Consider the following 25,594-nt stretch of genomic DNA (forward strand, 5'->3'; position numbering starts at 1 on the left):
CCCAATCACCTTGGCGGGAACTACAACCAACCAATAGGAAGCAGGCACTGACGGGCGGGCTGAAGGGGTCGCCTGCGCACGCGCAGTTGGAAGCAGGGCCTCAATTTTGTGGTGGTGTGGGTGAGTTGAGTGCTGGTGGACTCGTGTTGGCCCTCAGAAACCCCACGTAGCTGCTGCCAGCTTTTCCTGCCCTCGCCATGTTCCTCACCCGGTCTGAGTACGACAGGTCTGTGCGTCGGGAGAAAGTGGGGTCGGGGTTGTGAGTGGGCAGGACTGGGGCCCGGCCACGGCCTGGGTTCTGCCGTGTCATGGGGCGCCCCAGGAACCCGAGGCTGGCCCGGCCTGGGGATCTCTTGTCCTCCCCAGCCGCCTGCAGTGATTCCCCAAGGTAGACTCGCGCCAGGTGCTACCGCTGAGTCACTGCTGGGTCCCAACTCGGTGCGGAAGGGAGAAGCCCCGCTTTGTGCTTGGGGAAGAAGGCCGAGGGGCCGCGACTCCGACCTTTAACCCGGAGAAGTCCAGGGGTCAACCCCGCCTCCGTTCATCTTTCGTGCTGAGTATGACTGCCTTTTTAAAAAATGTGAACGTGTTGCCTGAAAAAAAAAAAAAGCTACTAGAGATTCTTTAATGGCTCTCATAATTTCAGCTCCCCCTTCCTTCTAGGGGAACAACCTCGTTTTCCGTTTCTTAGTTGTGGAAGTAGAGTAACCTTTCCTTTGGTTGAAATGTAGGAGGGCATGCTGGTATGTATAGTTTCTGCAAAAGTCTGAAAGTATTCTTAGCTATGCCCGGATGGAGTGTGGAGTCTGATTTTATAGGAACTGGAATTTAGAGTGGTTCTTAAGAGTTTCCTCATCACGCTGATTCCACTAGACCTAGACTTTTCGGACTTTTTGAGAAGCTTAAAGCAATTTAGTTTGTGTGTGTGTTAAGGCCACATCTGTTTTTGAAATTAAGGTTGTGAGATTGTTGTATTCATTAAAAGAAAAAAAAATATTTTTCAGGGCTTGGAAATGCTGAGTAAAATTGTGCATAGACAATTAGACATTGTTACTTTCAGTTTCTGTTTGGGTGGGTTAGATTTTCACATAGCTGCGAAGATGTTTTTGGGTTTTTTTGTTTGTTTGTTTGTTTGTTTAGCCAGGAAAGGCAGATGTTTTCTTTCTACTAGCTCTTTAGAAGCTGCATTTCTTGTCAAGTGTATGTTGATCCTGTCAAGTTTTATCACTTGGAACTCCCACTTTTTTTATGCTTTTACTGACTCAGAATATATATATGTGAAGTTTTAAAACTGACAGCTTTTCGTACTGTTCTGTAAAATGACTTGGTATTTATTTTCCAGAGCATTAAAAAAAAATCCTCCTTGGGTGATAGAATTTTGAGTTAGGGGGTGTATGATAGACATTATTATCCTTATCAGAAAGTCTTTATTAAGGTTCTGTGATCATTTACTTAACATCTTCAATGAGTGCTATGTGTTATTCATTTTTATATCCTCCCAAGAATGCCTAAAATACAGCCTTTTTAAATTCACTTAGCTAATATACTTGCATGCTTGCTGTGTACAAGACACTGTTCTAGTTACTGGCCATACAGCAGTGAACAAAATCAAGATTCTTGCTCTTAAATGGGAGCTTGCCTTTTAAAGAGCTATTTAAAAAATAACTATAGTGCAAGTCAGAAGTGGCTTCATGTCATTAGAGAAATTCAAATCAAGTACTATAGAAAGTTTGTTGAGAGAGGTTGCATTCAATATTAGGGGGTCATTGAAAACTTTAAAAAGGAGCCGATATTTAAACTGAGTCTTGAGAAAGAAGAAGATTTTAATAAATATGGACTAAGTCAGTAGGTTGGAGGCAGAGAATATAGGATAAACAAAGGAGGGGCAGTGGGGAAACAGTGCCTGTTTGGAACATTCTTTTCTGTGTGGTACATTTGATACATGTATGGGAGTGGTGAACTATGGGGAAAACAGGATGGTGCTAGATATTGGATGGATTTTTTTTGTAGTGAAGGAGTTTGGGTCACTATTTTTTTTCAAAAATTTTAAAGTGTTTTTATTTATTTTTGAGACAGAGAGAGTTAGAGCATGAGCAGGGGAGGGGCAGAGAGAGAGGGAGACAGAGAATCCGAAGCACGCTCCAGGCTCCAAGCTGTCAGCACAGAGCCCGATCCGGGGCTCGAACTCACAGACCGTGAGATCATGACCTGAGCTGAAGTCGGACACTCAACCCACTGAGCTACCTAGGCGCCCCTGGAGTTTGGGTCACTATTTAGGCAACCATGTGGTATTAATTTTTATTTGAAGAAGTTACATAATTGTGTTTTGCAGAGATTATTTGACAGGAGCAGAAGAAAGAGTGAGTCAATACCAGTTAGAAGGCTTACAATAGTTAGGTGAAAGGTAATGAGGTCGTTGAGAATGAAAGAGTGTTGAGTTACCTTGTGGGAGGAATTGATGTGACTTGGTATATGATTAATGTGGGAGAAGATGGGGAGAAATGAGTCAGATCATTCAGAACTTTCTAGCTTGGGGAACTGAGAGATTGCAGGTGTTTTAAAATAAAAATGAAATAGGATGACAGGAGATGGAACTGATTTTGCAAGGATGGCTGGATTTAAAGAGATATTTCAGATTGGAAGATATTGAGTGTTCGGTGCTAATGGGATATCCAAGTGAAAATGCTCAGGATTCATTAAATTAATCAGGGAAGAGGTCAGACCGGTAATAGAGGTTTGAGAGTAGTTGGTGCTTGATGTAAATGAAATAACCCAAAGAACAGTGAAGTGTGAGAAGACAGCCAAGAGTAGAGCCCATATAAGGATGTAGTAATTAATACTATACTAGGATGAAGTGCCTGAATTAAGGTGAAAATACTGTATTCACATGGTACTTTATCACAAAATTCTTTCATACTCTGTGCAATTCAATATTAATTATCTTGTGATAGATGTACGATAGGTTTTGTTTTTTGTTTTTCATTTGAGGGAATTAAAGCTACTAAGTGGCAGAACTAGAACTTAATTTCAGTCTTCTGTCCTCAGACTTTTCACTCAGTGATTTTTAAAAATTGTTCCTAGAGTTCTGAACTTTTAAATGACCTCTGGGATATTACCTCTGGGGCCAGGAGGATTCTGGGATGGTGAGATTCTCTTTTCACTCCTGATTTAGCCCAGAGTAATAATTCCCAGAGGCAGTATAGTGGAACAATTCAAAGATAGGTCTCCGCAGTCACATTGCCTAAATCCTAATTCCACCTCTGCCTCTTACATGCTGACTAACTTTGGGCATATTACTCAACCTCTTTGTCAACTTTCACATCTGTGAAATAATGTCTGTCTTTAAATGTTACTTCATAGGATTATTTTGAGGGTTAAGTGAATTAAATAATTTAAAGGTTTATAACAATGCCAGGTATATAGTAGATATGCAGTAAATGTCAACTTGTATTATTACCTGTTTTGTATTTCGGGGATACATATACTTTTTTTTTTTTTGAAGAAAGAGTTTTTGATAAAACAAATTTGAAAACACTGTATTATATATCATGTTACATGTTATCAAATCCAAACTCTATAAGCCAAGGATCATAACTACTTTCATTCATTTGTTCAAGTATTTTTGAAGTGTCCATTGTGTGCAGAAGACTTTTATAGCTAAGACCATGATTGATGCCTCTTCTCCATAGGGATTTCCAACAGAATGGAACAAGAAAAGGTGGGAAGGTGTATTAGAAAGAAAAAGAAGTCTAGTGTGTAATTGGTGTAAATATGTATGGAATGAATAAACTAGCTTAGGCTTTAGGAACCAGCCCGATCTCAGTCTGTTAAGATAGCAATACTAATTCATACAAATAAATAGAGAAATGTACCTGTAACTGACTTTTACTGAAAAGTATGATATTGACATTAAATGCACATAATGTGAAGGGGAGAAGGATAAAAGCATATTGGGAATTGCCAGGTAGTTTTGGGGGCTTGAATTTACTGAGGGAATTCAGTTTGGTTCAGAGTTGAGGTAGAAAGCCCCTTGCTCTCATTTGATCAGTTTGAAGCCTCTGGGAGTAGCACAGAAGTGTTCCATACATAAGTTCCATTTTCTTGAAAAGCTGTTAATGTACAAAACAATAGCTACAGATTGTTGTGGGCAAAGGAGAATAATGACAACATGCATATCTTGTAGCTATTTGAGCTAGATGTCAAGGAACTTGAGTTTTGTTTCTCTACACTTTTTCTGACAATCTTTAATGCTTTTTTTAATTATAGGGGTGTGAATACTTTTTCTCCTGAAGGAAGATTATTTCAAGTGGAATATGCCATTGAAGCTATCAAGGTATAGTATCAAGTAGCAAGTTTTTGAAATTTCATGGCAACCTACTGCATTGCTGGCAGAACATTTGGAGTAAATGTGTTTTAGCTATCTCTCCCTTTTGTTTTTTAATGTTTTTATTTTATTTTTGAGAGAGAGAGGGAGGTATAGAATCTGAAGCAGGCTCCAGGCTCTGAGCTGTTGGCAAAGAGCCTGACGTGGGGCTCCAACTCACAGAACCGTGAGATCATGACCTGAGCCAGAGTCAGACGCTTAACCGACTAAGCCACCCAGGTGCCCCATGTTTTAGCTATTTGTTTAGAAAATATTCTGTATCTCCCTTTACCCAACCACTAACCGTTTTAATATCAATTTCAATCCTATTCCTGAAGACTTTTGAACAGATCAATGCTTCATAATTATGTAAGTATCTTTTTCTCAGTGGGGCTGAAGGGACATGTTTGTGTTCATAATCCTCTTGGCTATAAAGAGAGGGATATAGAGGTCTGGACTTAGCATCTGGAAGATACTTTGAAAAATTGTTTAACTCATCACCTGTATTCTTAAAATTGTGGATTTGTACTGGACACTTTCAGGACTAAGTAAGAGATGTGTCCTGTAATGTAACAAAATCAAATAGTTCAAACCAGTTTTTTTTTTTAATTTTTTTTTTAACGTTTATTTATTATTGAGAGAGAGAGATAGAGCATGAGCAGGGGAGGGGCAGAGAGAGGGGGAGACACAGAATCTGAAGCAGGCTCCAAGCTCTGAGCTGTCAGCACAGAGCCTGACGCGGGGCTCGAACTCACAAACCACGAGATCATGACCTGAGCCAAAGTTGGTCGCTCAACCAACTGAGCCACCCAGGCACCCCCAAACCAGTATTAACAAAATCAGTAAGTGAGCTATCTATACTTAAAGTTAGTTATCACATGGGATCTGCATTCGTTGAATTACGGATAATCTAAGTTCTGATTTAGGTTATCCAAGGAAGGTCCAGGCATCAGTATTTTTAAGGGCTCCTTCAGTGATTCTAATATCTAGCAAGAATTGAGAATCAATGATCTAGATGAACCCATTACTCTGTGCTTCAGTCACCTCTACATCCCTAAATAACCTCTGTTTGTATAGTCCTAGTGATAGAATATTTTCTCACTAGGTAGCTCATTCTGTTAGAAAACAATTCATAATGGTTTAGAAATTTATCCTTGTATTGAATCAAAAGTCTAGCTTCCTGGGGTGCTTGAGTGGCTCAGTTGGTATCGGCTCAGGTCATGATCTCATAGTTAGTTGGATCAAGCTCTGTGTCAGGCTCTGCACTGATAGCATGTAGCCTGATTGGGATTCTCTCTCTCCCTCTCTCACATTCCCTCTCTCTCTCTCTCTCTCTCACACACACACAATAAATAAATAAACTGTAAAATAAATAAATCAAAGTCTAGCTTCTTTGAAGTTTCCTTAGTTGTCCCTAGTTTTGTCCTTGAACCACACAGGATGTTTAAACCTTTTCCAAAAACAGTTCTTCAAATAATTGAAGAGAGCTACTGTGTTTCTAAGTTACCTACTATAAAAGAGTGTATTATAGAAAACTATTGTATGAGAATCTAGAAAAGGGCAAAAGAGACTGTGATTAGTTGAAGACATAGAAGTAAAGGTGGATGCACTATGATAGATGGTGGGACAGAAAGTGGTGGGCCAGCTACAAGTGCCTGTTTCTGATCATCTTTGCCCTGTATTGAAACCATACATTATTATGAATTGTGAAGACTATGACGATTTCAAGCTGTGGCATTTATTTTGAGCCTCTAAAGATAATAGTCCTATCCAAGCCAAGAATAATCCTCAGTTTTGGGGGGGGTTCTTCTTTAAGCTTCTTACTGCTAGTAATTTTCAGTTTGCTTAAAGATAATTAGAGACCATGTGATGTCTACCCTAGGTTGGGCTAAGATAGAAATAGCCATGTGACCCTTTAATAGATGTGACTTAACCCATGTGAAAATTCAGGCTCTTTGGTATTTAAACAACCTGGTTGTCGCCTTGGCAACTTATGAGTTGTCAATGAGAAAGCAATTTGATCACCATAAGTATTCAGTAGCATGAAAGGAGCTGGAGAAACGACTAAGAATGTCAAGTATAAGTTGTCATTTGGAGGTACGGTATGGATGGCATGGGTGAAAGACAGCCAGCAGAAGTGGGGAAAAAATGCCTTTGGAGTAAGTTTTTTGGGGGAAGGAAGGATAATCTGGCAGTGTCAAAATTACCATATTAAACTGAGCATGTGGACATTGGTTACTATGAGTTATACTAAAGAAATACTAGGTAGAGTCTTCAAATGTTCCCTCACTTCCTTTCCTCAGTCCCCACCAAGGGGTGGGGTGGACTTTAGGCAGAATTGTAATACTGAAATATCTGGGGTAAATGTAAGTGTTCAAAAGAAAATTCCCTTGATTTTGGTACATTTTATTACTTAGTCTGTCTTGAAAATATTAATCTTTTTTTTGGAGTGGAAACTTAGGAAGTTATTTAAGTTGGAGGCCAAATTGAACAGGCTGTGAATTCTTATAATATGAGAATTCTTCATCCACAAAATAGTTATAGTACCCAGGGACTATTGACATTTTGGACTGGATAATTCTTTGTTGAGAGACCATCCTGTGCATGGTAGAGTGTTCAGCGGGATTAGATGCTAGTAGCACTCACACTTCTAACTGTGACAACCAAAACTGTCTCTAGATTTTGTCCTCCAGATACATGTCCCCTGGAGGATAAAATGGCCCCTGGTTGAGAACAAGTCTGCCAGATAAAATTTAAAAGTAGATATAAAGGGAGTGTCTGGGTGGCTCAGTTAAGTGTACAACTTTGGCTCAGGTCATGATCTCGGCTTGTGAGTTCAAGCCCCACATCAGGCTCTGTGCTGACAGCTCGGAGCCTGGAGCCTGCTTCAGATTTTGTGTCTCCCTCTCTTCCCCTTCCCCACTTGTGTTCTCTCTCTCTCTCTCTCTCTCTCTCTCTCTCTCTCTCTCAAAAATAAATAAACATAAAAAAAAAAAGTAGATATAAAGTCTGTCCTGCTCTGTTCAGTTGGAGATTTAAGAGCAATGTACTATACGTAAAACAACTAGAGAACAACTAAGTGCCAAATTAAATTCTCTAGTAATATTTTCTGACTTTTACATTTTTATTTTTAAGGCATACCTGCATGTAGTTTTAGAATCAAAAGATAAAATAATTATATCAACCTTGTAACAAAAACAGCAATCCCTGAGGACTGCCCCCTCTATCTTCAGCTTCCCAAAAGCAACACTTTTAAGATCTTTTAGCTGATAATTTTCTTGGCATTTGCTTCCATATTTCTAGCACAGAAGCAGACACTCAGCAGAAGTGGGGAAAAAAATTTTGTTTTTGTTTAGATATTATCCACAGACATTACATTATAGACGATGAAGATTTTTGCCCCCAATGACACACATGGACACACACACACGCTTTCCTCCTGGGGTGGAGGTACAGCAATTCACTCAATATATACTTTTGTGAGATCATTAGTCAACACTTATAGTCATATGACTATGTAAATGTATTCACAGCTGAGCCATTTTTCCATTTCTGCACTATATTTTCCTGGAGTTAAGAGCTCTTCTTTTTTAAAAATTTACTTAATTTAATGTATACATGTCATAAATAATCCCCAAAGTCTCTCTAGGTTATATGTATCTTCTCAAAATTTCCAAGCACATTAAGTATCCAGTAAAGATTCTTAAAAATATCTTTGAGCTTCTGACCTGTTCCAATTCTGGACTAGTTCTCTGGGCATACTGCTTTTTCAATTTCTAAGCTCCTTTATTTTTTCCTTTTTCTTATTAGTGTCCTATTTTTGTTTTATGGATGAAATATATTCTTTAAGGGTTTTTTTTTAAACTTTTCTTTCAATTTTTTTTTTTCTTGAATTGGTTAGATTCTTTAGAGCTATGTTTTTTAAGCTACAGGTCTTGACCAATTAGTAAGCATTGAAATCAATTTAGTGGGTCAAGGTAGCATTTCTTTTTGAGTGGAATAGAACAGTAGATATCAGAATGCCATGTTGATACTATTGGTGTTTCATTGTTTTTTTCCCACGTTGTTTCTATTGTATTTATTTGCGTATGTTAGTATGTTTTGATCATGATATAAGATATATTTCTTAATGTCTATTTTGTCCAAAATGTTTGAAAACTGTTCTAGAGAAAACTGCCCCTTCTCGTTTCATGCCTGAAGGGTGTTTCAGCTACTAGCTTCAGTGAGCTGAATGGGGAAAGAAGGCTGAAGTTCTTAACCTTCAGCTAGTCAGTCTTTACTTAATCCCCTGTTTTCACTCTGGTACTCCTGCCTTTGACTGTGCTTAGTGTCCCCCAATCCAAAGACCACTGTCTGTTTTACCCTTTCCAGAGTTTTCTATAGGAGTGGGGGTGGGAGCTGTCATCTAGCTTTATAGCCTAGGGGAGGGGATCTGGAAATCTGTTTCTTAGGTAAACACTGAACTGATTTTGTGATTTTTAGCTCCTTTGTTTCTATTTCCAGAGGTCCCTTTCTTTTTTGGGATCCTATAATGTAAATCAGATTGTTTCTTGATTTTCTTTACTACTGGTTTAGGGTTCAGATTTCTCAGGTCTATTAAGTAAATTATCACTAACCTGTCTTCTTTCCTAGAAATTTTGTTGCTGTGTCTTTGCCCATTCTCTTTGTGCTAGTATATTTGTGCATCGCCCCCTACCCCCTGACTCTGCCATCCTTTAATTTTGTACTATTACGAGGCTAGGGGAAGGAGTAGAGCTAATGTGTGTGTTCAGTCTATACCTTTACCTAGAAGTATGAATGCCCATTTTTTACATAAAGTTCTTTAACAGTCCTCTCCTGTAGTTATGCATATATATTAAAAAAAAAAAAAGCTGGTATATACATTGAAAAACATTTGTAAATAAAGTCACAACTTTATGCATTTGAAAAATAATTCACTTATGTATGAGACATGATTATGCAGTCTGCAGTCATGTTAAGCATGTTATGCATAATGATTCATGAAATTCCTTGGACTCCTTTACAATAACAGGTTCCGGGAGTCTGATGCTTGCACTGGCAGGCATTGCTTTGTGGAACTAACTAAATAATAATGGTAATTCAGGGGCACCTGGGTGGCTCAGTCAGTTAAGCGTCCAACTCTTGATTTCAGCTCAGGTCATGATCTCATGGTTTGTGAGTTAAGGGATAAGTAATATGGCATGAGAAAATGGGTTGGGCTATACCTGGTAGATTTTGTTGGAGAATAATGAGTAATAAAGTTTGAAATGAAAAGTGAGATTAGGTTTTGAGGGCTTTGGAAGCTTATTTGGATTTTATGTGACAGGCAATATAGGGAGATGTTAGTTCTTCAGAGAAGAAGTATAATTAAAATAGCATTTTATTAGATCAGTTAGGCTATAACATGAAATATACATTAAGAGAGAGATTAAGATGGGGAACCTAAGTAAGAGGATGTTGAAGTAATCTAGGCATATAAGAAGAATGACTAATTTTGTTACTCATTTATTATGTGCCAGGCACCATTTTAAGCATTTTATGTATTAATATATTTACTTTCTTGATGTTTTATTACCCCCATCTTGCAGATAAAGAAACAGACATAGAGGGATCGGTGACTAGAATGGTGCCCTGGAGATGGGGAGATGAAATTAAGCTATATTGTAAACTGCTAGTGACCTCAAAAGATTAAGTTAATAATTATGTTTGTGGTGGTGTTTTTGTTTCTTCTTTTGTTTGTCTGTTTGTTTATTTATTTTGGGGGAGAGGGAGAGAAAAAATCCAGGCAGGCTCCGTGCTGCCAGCACAGAGCCTGGCACAGGGCTCTATCTTACAAACTGTGAGATATGACCTGAGCCAAAATCAAGAGTTGGACGCTCAACCCACTGGGCCACCGAGGCACCTTTTTCCTTTTTTTAATGTACACTACTTTTCTGGAGGTCATGTAGATTTGAGAAATACTACCTTTGGGGACAGGTCAAGAGAACAGAGGTGAAAAGAAAAACATTCTAGTTTTATTACTTTTTTGCCCGTTGATGTTTAGAACTTTAGAATCTACCCCTCTCCAAAATATTGGCATTAGAGTTGATCATTTTCCAGATGTTTTCAAGACTTCATTGAACTTTTCCCTTTAGAAGAACAAAATCTGTAAATCAAGTGTTCCTGCCATTGACAAGAATAACACATTACTTATTAGGGTGCTGTTTATACTCTCTGAATACTTGGTATGGCTAATTGAAGCTTCTGTCTTGTGCAGTGTTCAGAGAGATTCCTGGTGAGTATGTGAGACTGTTCTTTGACCTGTACATGATAACTATAACACGTTTCTTTTTAGCTTGGTTCTACAGCCATTGGGATTCAGACATCAGAGGGTGTGTGCCTAGCTGTGGAGAAGAGAATTACCTCCCCACTAATGGAGCCTAGCAGCATTGAGAAAATTGTAGAGATTGATGCTCACATAGGTAAGGAGTAGGGGGAAGTTGTTCTATAGGATCTGGCTTGGATTAATTAGTCTTCTTTGGTGTTCCACAGGAGGTTCATTAGATGAACATCTTATCCCCTTATTAGCTACTGTTTTCCAGGCAGTAAGCCAGTGTGCATAATATAGGAGTGGGAAGCAATTGTAGGGCTCAGCCTACTTCCAGAAGTTCCTTTCTCTTTCAAATTGAGACTTGGCGAATATGGTTGTCGAAATATGTAAAGGTTGAATCATAGGCCAGCTCCCTATGATGGCTGGGTCTTCAATGTTGCATAATGTTAGCCCTAGTAGGAAGCCATCTGGAGCAGAGGATCATGTGGAAAACTAGAGTGTCCACTAGAAAGAGGAATTCTTAAAGGTCTTTAGAGTGACTAAGGTTCAGAGAGCATGAGAATAATAGATTTTGAGCAGATCAGTCCTCTTCCTCTGTTTTCAGATTTATCTTTTCACTCCCTGTCTTCCCCTATATCCCCCACACCCCAGCACTCTTTTTTGTTTTTGTTTTTGTTTTTGTTTTTGTTTTTGTTTTGGTCTCTGTTATAATTTCCCTGCCTTAGCTTCTGGCATCATTGTAGCATTACAGGGTGAGTAGTTCTGCATTTTAGTTGACTGTTGAAATTTTCTTAACCATTTAGTCATCTAATTAGTGGAATATTGGTAAAATAATTAGTTGCCTGAAGGCCTCAGAACCAATGCCATGGTGACTCCAGGAGCTTGACAGTATCTTTCAGATGTAGAAGCTGAGATTTAGTCCTTTAAGAACATTTTGTCTACTTAATCCCGAGTTGTGTGTCTGGAGATAGATCAGTGTCACTTCATTCAGCAAATTGAGAACCTACCATGTGCCAGACCTATGCTAGTCACCAGGGATACAGAGAAAAATGAGACATAGTCCTTATGTTTCAGAAGCATACAGTCTGATAGTGGAGGTGGACATGTAAATAAGTAAATGCAGTTGAGTGACGTAGGTGTTAAGAGAGGCTGTAGTATGTGCTCAGTAGGGGTACAAAAGAGGAAATCATTAGTTTTGTCTGGGACCAGTGGTAGTGGGACTTTCAGAAAAAGATTCCATAAAGCGATGCGTGAGCTGAGTTGAATTCTGAAAGATGAGGAAACGGTCACTAAGTGAACAAGTGTGTGGGTATAGGAAGGGAGAGCACTCCAGTCAGAGGGAATAGAAATGAGCAAACCCTTAGTGGTGTAAAATAGGGAATACCCTAGCACAAGAAGTTTGGTATGACTCGCAGGTGGACTGTAGCAAGAAATAAGTCTTGGATCAGACAGTAGAAGTCTTTTTACCATGCTAAAGAGCTTCAACTTGATGGGAAAGATTTTAAGCTTTGGGGTAATATCATCAGATTTTGAGAGAGAGAGAGTATGAGCAGGGGTGGGGCAGAGAAAGAGGGAGAAAGAGAATCTCAAGCAGGCTCTGCACTGTCAGCAAGGAGCCTGATGTGGGGCTTGACCCCACGAACCGTGAGATCATGACCTGAGCCTAAACCAAGAGTCAGATGCTTAACCAACTGAGCCACCCAGGTGCCCCCAGATTAGTCTTTTAGAAAGACAGTTCTCATAACAAGTTTGCAGGTAGAGTGAAGGGGCCTGAGACTGGAGGTAGGGAGACCTGGAAAGAAATTTCCTTTAATCCAAATAGAAACAATGAGGGATTTAACCAAGGCAGTAGACAGAGAATGGACAACGTAAGGATTAATGCTGGACAGGTTAATCAGATGGAGATTGATAGAATTTGGGATCTGATTGGTTGTGAGGGCCAAGGAGTCTAGAAGGAAGAAAGAACTTGATTTGAGTTGGTGGTATGTCCAAGTAGATATATTAAGGGAGTCATTGGCTTCATAGATTTGAAATGTGGTAGTAAGGCTTAAGCTGGAAATACAGATTTCAAGTTATGGCATATAAAGTAACAGCTATAACGTTGGCATCTTGGACCATCAGGCAAACTTTCTTTCTAAACTAATTGGTTTGTATTTGGTCAGGGAGGTGAAAAAGCTTTTGATTTTATCCTGGGGCCTTTTATAGCTCATAGTGACATGGTTATTTTTTTCCTTATTTCTTCTGTTGGGATGTTAGTGTTCGCTTAGTTTGAAAGTGTATTGTGGTCTACGAGAATGCTAAAGGAATGCTTAAGGATGTAATATGTGAAAATTCATGCTTGTTTGGCTGTTCTTGCCTGTCTTCTATCTTAATACTGGACTTCTGAGTTATTGCAGATGGTTTTATTTATTTGTAGTATAATTATACTTGTGTTCAGTATAATCAAATAATTTCCCATCTAACCTCTTGGGTGTATTGCTATGGGATTGCGTATGGCCGCCATGGTTCCATTCCAGTGTTTCAGTATTTCTTGAGTGGATGAAAGAGTTCTGCTAGGATTTGGCCCCTGGGTCACTATTGCTTTTACATTGCAGGTTGTGCCATGAGTGGGCTAATTGCTGATGCTAAGACTTTAATTGATAAAGCCAGAGTGGAGACACAGGTAAAATTAGCATCATCTCTCCTTTTTACCTTGATGCTTGAGTTCCTTGTTTAATGATGTAGCTGCCTGGGCTGTATTGCAGGCTATCTGTGTTAATATCAGATGTAGCTCTTAGGAGTGATTTTTGGATAGACCACCTAGTTAATAACTTGTTGAGGCTTGGAGTCTAGCCATCCAACCATTGCAGCTTTAAGGAAGCCCTGGTAAATAGTGCTGACAGTCTCTTGCTTCTTTTTGATTTGCCTTAAATAAAGCAAGCATTGCACTACATTCTGTTCCCTAATTAACTGTGGGAGCACCATAGCAGGAAGTGGACATAGCTAAAGGACATTCTACCCCAACTGCCTTTGGTGCTGGGCTTGCAAGTAACAGCTCTCCTATGGTGAGTAATGTTATGTACCAGGTCAAGAATGCTGATTTTGTTTTTTTCTTTGAGTACCTGCTGCTTCGAGAAAAGACCAGTAAGAAAAAAATTCCTGATTGATAAAACTTTTTGCACTTATTTTCAACTTTACTGTCAGTACTTATGTAAGAGTAAGTCCTTTAATTTAAACACCAACACAATGATAAGGTAGGCTCTTTGAGGGAAAGTGGCACTTAGCTGTTAGCATTCACTTTGTGAAAAGACTAAGCTTAGTGCTATGAAGGGCTAACTCTGTTTTTCAAGGGAATAATCCTCTAGTCCGTCATTAACGCTTAGGGTACTTTGATCACAGTTTCTTTCTAGAGCTATTTCTCTTCCTCTCATGTAGGCCCAAGCATTCGAGTTCAGTGTTAAGAAAAACACACTGGAGCTGAGCCTTCGGTTTGCAACCATAGTCCACAGGGATGTATGTAGTGAGATGGTGGACTGCTTTAATGCTTTTCTTATTTAAAAGTTAGACCACATTTTGCTCTTTTTCTAGAACCATTGGTTCACCTACAATGAGACAATGACCGTGGAGAGTGTGACTCAGGCTGTGTCCAATCTAGCTCTGCAGTTTGGAGAAGAAGATGCAGATCCAGGTGCCATGGTGAGTGTGGTGTTTGTGGCAAGTTTCCTTCTAAGGGACTTAGGACATTTGTCCTCTGAACATACCTTTCCCAGCCCCTCTTACCTCCTGCTTCAGTAGCCATTTGTTTATCTTAATACCTCTTGTTTTTTGGTTCTAGTCTCGTCCCTTTGGAGTAGCACTGTTATTTGGAGGAGTTGATGAGAAAGGACCCCAGCTGTAAGAATTTGCCATTTTTTCCTGTTTCTTTTTTTGTAGAATTATTTTAATTTGGGATGGGGACTGGTTGTCTAAACTGAGAGGATTATTGTAGAATTATAAAAAATGAAGGGCTTCTAACTCTAAAGTTCAGTGATTCTGTGCTGTTTATACAAAGACAAGCATTCTGTGAAGAAATTCCCTGTTGGAACCACTGCTGATTCTGGAAAGAATTAGAAGCAACCTTGTACTATAGTCAGGGTGTGTTTTAGAGCTTTGCTTTAGAATGCTGATTTGTTCCTTTTCCTCAAATATTATTTAGATAGGCATACACAAGTGCCATATTTATATCTTCTATACTTCTAAATTTCTGAGGAATGAATTAATTTTCTTAAACACTTTTTAAAAGATCTGGTTTCAGGTGCCTGGGTAGCTCAGTTGGTTGAGCGTCCAACTCTTGATTTTAGCCCAGGTCATGGTCCAGTGTCCTGGGATTAAGTCCTGCATTGGGCTCCATGCTTAGCATGGAGCCTGCTTGGGATATTCTCACCTCTCTCTCTGCCCCTCCCTGGCTCGTGCATACTTCCTATCTTAAAATAAATAAACTTTAAAAATAAAATAAAAGATCTGGTTTCTATAGCTGCATGTGACTTTGCATGTGAATTTTGATCTCGGGGTTGTGAGTTGAGCCCCACATTGGGTATAGACATTACTTAAATAAACTTAAAAAAAAAAAATCTGGTTTCTCTAGGCATACAACATCTTTTGGACCTGTACCTCAGTATTTCAGTGGAGTTTCCACTGCAGGGCCAAGCATTTATATTCTTTAGTGAGATATTTGTTACATAAAATGCCACCACTCTTAAGCATTTGTGACCCCCTTCTTTTGGGGGGTTTTGCAGGTTTCATATGGACCCATCTGGGACCTTTGTACAGTGTGATGCTCGAGCAATTGGCTCTGCTTCAGAGGGTGCCCAGAGCTCCTTGCAAGAAGTTTACCACAAGGTAATTGAGTACTCTCACAACTTTTATTATTATTTTATAAATCAAGGTATAATTTACATAAAATGGGAAGACCTTAAGTGTTCAGTTCTAGGAGTTCTAGGAGTACACACCCTCGTGACCACCACCTAAAACAAGATGGAGAACACTTCCATCACTCCCTGAAATGCTTATTTCCTCTCCGTTCACTCTCTTCCTCCCTTTCAACCATGTTTACCACTGTAGATTAGTTTTGTCTGTTCTTGTCCTTTCTATAAATGCAGTCATACAGTTTATATTTTGCATTTGCCTTTTTTGTTCAATAATGCTGTTTTTAGGATCCATTCGTATTTTTGCACATATCAGTAGTTAATGCTGAGTGCTGTACCATGGTATAGATGACCTCAGTTTGTTTACCCTTTATCTTGAAAGCTTTACTTAACAGATAGATTTCCTAGTCTGGCTCTAGAAGCAAGTAGACATTTGGCATTTTTTACCTTGTAGGATGGGAAGACTTGGCTTTGGGTAACTTGTTGTGGTTGAAGGCTATCTTACTTACTAGTTCACACAGGGATGTCTACTCCCCTCTACCCCTGATAGTATTGATTTTATGTGTGGAAGAAATTGGGTTCATGGGTTCAAAACACGGTACTACAAGAGCAGGTTTATTAAACCAGTGGGCTACCTTTTTAGATCATTTGGGAGTTGTGAATCATAGGATATTCCCAATATTATCTTGTTTCTGTATTAAAAGAGGATAACTAGAGAAGTGTAGCCCTTTCCACTTCTTCAAAGATCACTTAATATGAAAGTTGGTGACTTTGATCTGGTTCAAAATAAGACTTGAAACTTTGAATGAATGTATTCTACTTATTTACTGTTTACTTGAATTCTAGAGATACCTGGTAATGCACTGTACTTACTAAGCTGCTTGATTTAGTAATATTTGCTATATCATTCAGGGAGATAGGGGAAATCTTTGAAGGAAGGAGGAATTACATAATGGCTACTCTTCTTACCCTTTTTGTTTCAAGTCTATGACACTGAAAGAAGCCATCAAGTCTTCACTCATCATCCTCAAACAAGTAATGGAGGAGAAGCTGAATGCAACTAATATAGAGGTATTTTTCTCTTGTGGTGTTTTTTATTCAGATATCATAGCTCCCTTATCTCCCATGGAAATAATCACATTTTGTATGCTCAGCCCTTAAGAAGTTATTGCTATCCTTTGAAGCTCCAATACTTCTATAATAGTAATAAGAATGGACTGTTCCCAAAACGTGTTAACTTATCCTAGGACATTAGGAAAGTTGCCTGGAAGAGGTGATGCTAGAGAAGGGAAGAGAAGGGTACTCCAGGAAGAGGGAACAGCCATGTGCAAAGGCTCAAAGATATAAAATAACATTGTATGCAATGGAGAATTTGAGGGTTTTCTGAATGCTGGGGTGCAAGATATATGTAAGGTAGTGAGTGAGGTGGCAAGAGATGATACCAGAGAGTTGTGGACCAGATTCTGACTGCCCTTATTTAGGATGCTAAGAGTAGATGGGAGAAAAGGAGATAATGGTGAGTAAAAAGATAGAGTAGGTTTGCAGGTGAATTGAGAGAGAGGTCCTGTATTTCCCTGGTGAATGTTAGATCATCTGCTGAGAGTGGGTGAATTCAACAGTAGAGTTAAGGCAAATGGGAACTATTTGGAAGAGTCTTTATGGACAGGGAAAAAGGAAGGCTGGGATAAGCAAAAGGACTGCTGGGCTACCTTAAAATACTAATGGGAAAAAAAAAAAAAACTAGCGGAGGCTCCATTTACCAGATTGTTATCACAAGTTAGGATGGAGGGGTGGCACCTGGGTGGTTCAGTCAGTTGAGGGTATGACTTCAGCTCAGGTCATGATCTCACAGTTTGTGGGTTCGGGCTCTGTGTTGGGCTCTGTGCTGACAGCTCAGAGCCTGGAACCTGCTTCAGATTCTGTGTCTCCGTTTCTCTGCCCTTCCCCCTCCCACTCATGATCTGTCTCTATCTCTCAAAAATAAATAAACATTAAAAACAAGGGGAAAAAGCTGGAAAAAAAAAGTCAGGGTACAGGGTGCCTGGGTGGGTCAGTCGGTTGAGCGTCTGGCTCTTGGTTTCAGCTCAGGTCACAATCCCAGGGTCGTGGGATCGAGACCTGTGTCAGGTTCTGTGCTGAGTGTGGAGCCTGCTTAAGATTCTCTCTGCTCCTCTCCCCTGCTTGCTCGCTCTCTGTCTCTCTCTGTCTCTCTCTCAAGTAAAAGAAGGGGAAAAAAAAGGTCAGGATGGTGGTCATAATATTATATTTCAATTAAAAAATTTTTTAAAGGCAACTGTGTCTGTAATCACAAATCAGTAACTAAACCAATCAGCACTTACTAGAATTATGTCAGCTGTACTCAGTGTGCATTGAGAAAATGTATGTTTAGGTTAATCCCTGGTGAAGGATGGCCTGGTTAAGGGCTGACAAATGTCTTGCCATTAGAGCCAGCCAGCTTCCACAGGCTGCAGTGAAAGGGGCAAACTTGAATGTCAAAACAAGGGGCTGGCCTAAAGTTGGGAAAGCGTGGGTGGAATTGGAGAGAGGAGGTGGGGGGAAAGAGGGGTTACTTCTTGAGCAGTAACAGGAAGAAGAGGAGTTTGGAATAGAAATGGAAAAACTTACTACATAAATACTATTTTTACACTTTCTTAGTAACAGTGATACCCGGTCTGACTCTTAGGAGGGAGTTTGTCAGTTCCTTTCTGGTACTTTGGGGGTGTTTGGTACTGAATGAGATAGGGTCTTGCCATTTCTTTTCTTCTTCTTCTTCTTCTTCTTTTTTTTTTTTTTTTTTTTGTTGTTGTTTTAATGTTTATTTATTTATTTTGAGAGCAAGTGGATGAGGGACAGAGAAAGAGGGAGAGAGAGAATCTCAAGCAGGCTCTTTGCTGTCGATGCAGAGCCTGATACAGGGCTCTATCTCACAAATCGTGAGATCACGACTTGAGCCGAGATCAAGAGTCGGACATTCTACCATTTGAGCCACCCAGGCACCGCGGGTCTTGGCATTTCTGCCAAAACTACCCCCTTCTTCCTACCTCAGAGTAATTCAGAGATAGCTCTGCTGACTTCACAATGCAGGTTCTGAGGTCTGCTTGGTTCAGTTGAAACTGCATAGATTTTTAGCTCATTCAGTTTCAGTGTTGCTTTGAAAAGAGCATCAGATGTGTCTCAGTCATGCTCTCTCATTGTTTTTTTAATGTTTATTTTTGAAAGACAATGTGAGTGGGGGAGGGATACAGAGAGGGAGAAAGAATCCCAAGCAGGCTTCATCTGTGCTGTCAGCACAGAGCCCGATGTGGGGCTAGAATGCACGAACCGTGAGATCATGACCTGAGCTGAAGTCAGATGCTTGACCAACTGAGCCACCCAGGACCCCCCATGCTCTATTGTTAACTGTATTACTCCCTGACTTAGTTATTTTTGCATTTCAAAAGGTCACTTTCACTTGTCTAAGACAGTTTACTCCACCGGTACTCTGATAGTTTCCAAATCTGACTGGCCATCAGTCTTTGGAAATGAAGTCCAGAAATCTGTACTTTTGAAATCTCCTTGGGTGATTTTGATGGTCAGTCTGAGAAAGTCAGGCATTTGGGGGCCCCTGCTCTACCAGTTGTCCCTTGGATCACCAGCCTGTCCTTCTCTACAAAAAAGGAAAATTTCCAAGCTGCATCTTTTTTTAGAAAAACAAAACAAAGCACACCTTTGTTAACTCCTCCTTCTACCTAGTATCCTGTCTTAAAAAAAAAAATCCACTTTGTTGAGATATAGTGTACATACTGTAAAATGTACCTATTTTAAGTATACAGTTCAGTGAATTTTGACAAATGTATAATCTGCCACCACGATTAAGGTATAGAACATTTCTACCATCCCAAAAAGTCTCCTCATGCCCCTTTTTAGTTCGTTCCTTCCCACTGATCTGCTTTTTGTCGTTAGATTTGTCTTTCATGTTCTAGAATTTCATATAAATGGGTCACACAGTATGTGCTCTTTTGTGTCTAACTTCTTTCACTCAGCATAATGATTTTTGAAATTCATCTCGTGTGTATCAGTCTGTTACATGTTATTGCTGGGCGCTATTCCATTCATCCTTTTTTGTAATCTTTATTACTAGGTCTTTTCCCAAGAGAACCTATATCCATTGTCCTCACCGCTTCTCACCTCATTTATTCCTCAATTGCTACCATTTGTTAGTGTTCTTAATATTTCCCTGGGACTTTTCTTATTTTGCTAAGTTAACTCCAGTTTGTCAGATTTCGTGGTCACTTTTTAAACCTATTATCTGACTTTTCTGAAGCAGACTCCTCAGATTTTTGACAATTCTATAAATTTTTTTTAATGTTTTTATTTTGAGACAGAGAGAGACAGCATGAGCAGGGGAGGGGCAGAGAGGGAGGGAGACACAGAATCCGAGGCAGGCTCCAGGCTCTGAGCTGTCGGCACAGACCCCGACGCGGGGCTTGAACTCATGGACTGTGATCGTGACCTGAGCTGAAGTCAGACGCTCAACCGACCGAGCCACCCAGGTGCCCCAAATTTTTGACAATTCTAAAACGAAACATTATCTTTCCTGAAAACCATTTCATCTTCCTGCCCTTCTAATCTTAGTTGATGATGCTACCGGTATGTATACCTGTCATTCACAGTAGAAACCTAGAAGACTTCAGCTTCCCTTTTTTTTCCCTTCACTGAATTGTTCCCTTCACTGTCTTTGCCCCCTTGTAAATAATTGTCATATTATAGTGCCTCCTCTCCATCCCTACTTCCAGTGCCTTCTTTTGTTCAGGCACTCAATTTTCTCCTGCCTTGTATCCTTTCAGAGGTTTCCTAACTAGTCTTCTTGCCTCTAGCCTTGCCATCTTTCATTTCATTCCATTTCCTTCATTGTGCTTACTGAGGTTGATTTTCTAAATTACATATCTAGTCTTGATTGTTCTCCACTTGAAAACATCTTTTCTGGGGGCACCTGGGTGGTTCAGTCGGTTAAGCATCCGACTTCAGCTCAGGTCATGGTCTCGTGGTCCTTGAGTTCAAGCCCGATGTTGGGCTCTGTGCTGATAGTTCAGAGCTGGGAGCCTGCTTCAGATTCTGTGTTTCCCTCTCTCTCTCTGCCCTTCCCCCCACTCTCATGCTCTGTCTCTCTCAAAAAATAAACATTAAAAAAATTGAAAAAGAAATCTTTTCTGACTCCCGTCTATAAGATAAATCCTAAACTTCTTTCATGGTATGATAATTTACTGTTCTTAAGTCATATGTTTAATCTGTTAGGCACCTTGCTAAGCATTTTGCGTGCAATTGTTTCTTTTAATCCTCACAGTACCTCTGTCAGATTGGTATTCCTATTTCCATTTTACAAAAGAGGAAACTGAAGCTTTGAGAGGGTAGGACCTTGCTCAAAATAACAGTGGTAAATGATGGAGTCAAAATTTGAACCCAGCTGTGATTGGGGTCCAGTACTTTTTCTTTTTTTAATTTATTAATTTATTTTTGAGAGAGAGAGAACACAAGTGAGGGAGGAGCAGAGACAGAGAGAGACACAGAATCTGAAGCAGGCTATAGGCTCTGAGCTGCCAGTGCAGAGGCCCGCTCAGGGCTCAAACCCATGAATCGTGAACATGGGTTCTCTCTTTGTTGAGAGAACATTTTTTTTTTTAAGTCTGTTCCCAGATCAGATCTTCAGGTGTTTTAAAATGTTAGTAGTCTTTTTGTGTTTTTCCTGTAAGTGAAGGGGCAAATAATACACATCATGTAATTGGATTATGCTAATTCTGACCTGACTTGAGCTGAAGTCAAATGCTTAACTGACTGAGCCACCCAGGCGCTCCTGTGCCCTGTACTTCTTTTTTTTTCTTAATTTTTTAAATGTTTACTTGTTTTCAAGAGAGTGGAGGAGGGATAGAGGTGGGGGTGGACAGAGAATCTGAAGCAGGCTCTGTGCTGACAGCAGAGAGCCTGATGCGGGGCTCAAACCCACAAGCTGTGAGATCACGACCTGAACTGAAGTCGGACACTTAACCGACTGAGCTACTCAGGTGCCTCCTGGGGTCCTGTACTTTTATAACCACTATAGTATACTGTCTTTCCTACTTCGCCTCCCGTTTTATCTCCTCCCATATGCAGTCTCTGCTCTAGCCATTCAGAATTACTTCATTTTGCAAATATATCCTCTTGTTGCATGCTTTATACATGTGCACATTCCATCTGCTCTTCTGGTTCTCCACTGTGTGACCCATTTTTGAGTTGTGACACAACTCAAAAGTTGCTTCTCTTTGAAACCTTGCTTGACTCCCCCTAGATCACTCCTTTGTGCCTCTACATATGCTCAGCTCTCTTATAACACCTGGCATTAAAAGCATTTGGTGTCCAGTACCCTTAGTAAATAAAAGAGATTTTCTTTATCTTTGGATCCCTAATGCCTAGTACAATTATAACTAGTACATAAGTGCTTAATAATTAATTATTAATTGAATTAATGAAAGAAAATGTTTCACCTGTCTCACAGAGCTTTTTGAAAGAATAAGATAAATAGAAGAGTATCTTTCATATTCCCTATGTAAATAAGTTTATCATGATGCAAATGCAAGGGGTTATTTTTACTCATCTAGTGATGAGTGAGTACCTTCCTAAAGGCCGTATTTGGGTCTAGTCTTATTAGCACCAATTTACAGCCAGATTCTATCAGACTTTTCTATTCAGAGCTTTCCCGGTTTCTGTTTTTAGCCCCTGAAATGGTTTGGGAAGACTAGCCTATGAGCTGTGAGCAACTTGACAAAAAAATTCTGTAGGCCCTCACTCTTCTCTGCTTTATTGACCTTGTGTCTCTGTCCTCACGTCCTTGAAAGATGTAGTAATAACATTATTTTAATTTCCCATGGTCTATATGGACATGAATGATAATGTTTAACATGTATTTTATAAATATGTGTTCTGACATTTTGTGTAATTGGATAGATCTTTTGTTGGGAGAATCTAGTGGAGACTGCAGGCTTTGTTGAGAGAACATTTTTTTTTAAGTCTGTTCCCAGATCAGATCTTCAGGTGTTTTAAAATGTTAGTAGTCTTTTTGTGTTTTTCCTGTAGGTGAAGCGGCAAATAATAAACATCATGTAATTGGATTATGCTAATTCTGGAAGTTTCAAATTACGTTAAATATCAGTAATGAATATTACCAAAAGTACCCTAGTATGTTTAACTGTAAAGTCTAAAGAAAAAGGCAATAGGAGGAAATTGAAAACCAACACAACCGCTTTTTAGGCAAATGTCAAATGGCACCTATTGCTCAGTATTGGCCCCCAAAACATGGGACTATGTTATCAGCAGAGGTGATAGAAAACTTGGTAGTTTTAGTTAAATTTGAAACTGTCTTCTGACCCTCGTATTTTATTGTTTAAATAGATTCTATCTGGACTGATATTTATAACTAATATTTGTCAGTCTCAACTGACTTCCTGTGTTGGTGCTAATGGAATACTTTTATTTTCATGGCTAGTCCTTTTAAAAAACAAAACAGGGGCACCTGGGTGTCTCAGTAGGTTGAGCGTCCGACTTTTGATCTCGGCTCAGGTCATGATCTCATGGTTCATGAGATTGAGCCTAATGTCTGGCTCTGTACCTCTCTCTCTCTCTCTCTCTCTCTCTCTCTCTCTCTCTGCCCCTCTTCTACTTGTGAGCATACACATGTGCACATGCGCTCTCTCTTCTCTTTGTCTCTCAAAATAATGAACTTAAAACAGACTTTGTTGTTAAGTTGCATTATGAAAAATTTTAAAGAAAATAATATACCTAATAATAATCGGTAATTATTTGGTGCTTATTATAATGTTCTAGGCAGTGTTGTAAGCACTTTACACAGATTAACACATCTTCACAACTTCTGTATGAATTAGGTGCTATTGTTATCCCCATTTTACCAATAAAAATTGAAACACAGGGTGGCCAGGAAACAAAGGTCACACAGGCTTCACTTCCAAGTGTGTAAACACACTTTTCATATATTTCTAAGGAAAAAGTACTGACCCCAAGTAATTTGCTGCTGCTTTTCTGATACTTGTTGAAGTAGTGTCAAGAAATGACAATGACACCAGGCATTTGGTTAACTGTTATGTGGTCTGTTAACCTCAAAATAGAAAACTTGGTCAATAAGAATTTTTATTTGGGAGTCAGAGAGCTATTTTAGGAACCTGTGGCTGAAAAGGATATCCCTTGGATAGTAGATCCCTTAGTTCCTAATGAACAGCTGCATCACTAACACAGCTTCTCCTGACCATGCTAGTGCTATCAGCAGGGTAATCGAGCCCAGCTCATTAACCCTTCTCTGCTTTCTTTCCAGTTAGCCACGGTGCAGCCCGGCCAGAATTTCCACATGTTCACAAAGGAAGAACTTGAAGAGGTTATCAAGGACATTTAAAGAAGCATGATCCTCAGAACTTTTCTGGGACAATTTCAGTTCTCTTAAATGCTTTTAACTTTTATTTCCAGCTCCTGTTCCTTGGAAAATCTCCAGTGTATGTGCATTTTTTTTATGATGTCTGTACATAAAGACAGTTCTGAAATAAAGAAAAATTTAAAATTTGTTAATAGAGTATTCTCTTCTAATGCAGTCTTTTGTTCGAAATGCTCATTTTAGGGGACAAAAAGGATAGTGGTACTAATATCCCTATCCTATCAGAGTATCTATTCTAAAATTGTTTTAGTGTCTATCTACAACAGAATCAACTATCTCATGAATCCCTTGATGTTGGCAAATGAACTTAAGCTTATCCAACTCTTCGCAATGGTTTAAAGATCTTAATACCATTGCGAATCCATTTCAGTGCCATAGTTTCACCTGATTAAATAGGTATTTTTGCTGCTATTTCTTATATGAAGGAGATGTTAACAACATGTTTTGAGGGTTGTAGTTCATTAAGCCAACTACAATGTTGTCTCAGTTCTTGTGTGTTGATAATTTGGAAAGAGATTTTCACTTTATGAAGATAAGAACTATAAGAGCTGCCATCTTATGACTCATTGAAATTATTTAAGGAATCTTTTGGAGCCCCCAAAATGGCCATATGAAATGGATATCATTATCATACGGATAAAGAATCTAAGGCTGTGTGTCCGTGGACACAGAAAACTAAGCTGTTGGGATTTGAACTCAGATTTTCTGGTTTCAAATCATCAACTCTTGATTTTACAATGCCAGGTCCCTTGAAGCCTACACACCTTCTAAGTAATAGGGAAATCTCATTGAGATTTGAAATGTACTTGCACTATCTACAACATGACTGGCTAATCCATATGTGGATAATGCAGAATTGATTGTGTATTATCTTCATTAACATTTGTAGGCAGTTGTCCATGATGTCAAAATAAGTTATGATTATTTGAGTAGGTTGAATTCATACTAAATTTCATACTGTGTTTCCAGGCAACTCTCCTCCCCCCCCACCCCCAAAAAAAAAAAACCCACAGAAACTTGTGTTTATATGCCTTTGGAAATTACAATGACTGGAAACACTTGGAAGAAAACTTTTGCCCTGTATATACACATAAGGAGAGTAGGGAACCAGAGTGTATTGTCACCAATGTTCCGGAGACTTAACGGTTATTTTAACCCTGTTATTAAATACACGGTGGGATGCCTGGCTGGCGCAAGTCGGTAGAGCATGGGACTCTTGATCTCAAGGTTGTGAGTTCAGGCCCCACGTTGAGATTACTTTTTAAATATGATAATCATGAGATTCATTTCATGTTCACCAGTTATCAAATCCTGATAGAAAATGCCACCGAAAAATCCTATCGCAACTTCTATTTATTCAAATCTAACAAACTTACTGAGTACTTACTTCCTATGTGCCAAGTAATAATGTATTAGGCATTGGGAATAGAGCTGTGAAAACAGTATGGTCTGTGCTCCCATGAAGCTTCTCGTGGGGAGAACTAGACCACAGCATTCCCTTTAATTCTGTGTAGGTTCGGGGCGCCTGGGTGGCTCAGTCGGTTGGGCGTCCGACTTCGGCTCAGGTCACGATCTCACGGTCCGTGAGT

At 39.4% G+C, this 25,594-nt stretch overlaps 1 protein-coding gene across 1 annotated transcript; it reads left to right on the plus strand.

The window, feature by feature from the left end:
* The first annotated feature begins 72 nt into the window (after positions 1 to 72).
* On the plus strand, positions 73 to 24,143 carry PSMA5 (proteasome 20S subunit alpha 5). The gene is made up of 9 exons (XM_060624631.2): positions 73 to 226; positions 4,267 to 4,333; positions 10,698 to 10,824; positions 13,268 to 13,335; positions 14,241 to 14,348; positions 14,488 to 14,546; positions 15,428 to 15,530; positions 16,541 to 16,627; positions 23,892 to 24,143. Exons 1-9 carry the CDS (start codon positions 198 to 200, stop codon positions 23,967 to 23,969), a joined length of 726 nt encoding a protein of 241 aa, XP_060480614.1. The 5' UTR covers positions 73 to 197; the 3' UTR covers positions 23,970 to 24,143.
* Positions 24,144 to 25,594: the final 1,451 nt, after the last annotated feature.

This window comes from Panthera onca, chromosome C1, assembly GCF_046562875.1.
Source record: "Panthera onca isolate mPanOnc1 chromosome C1, mPanOnc1 haplotype 2, whole genome shotgun sequence".
Lineage (NCBI taxonomy): Eukaryota > Metazoa > Chordata > Mammalia > Carnivora > Felidae > Panthera > Panthera onca.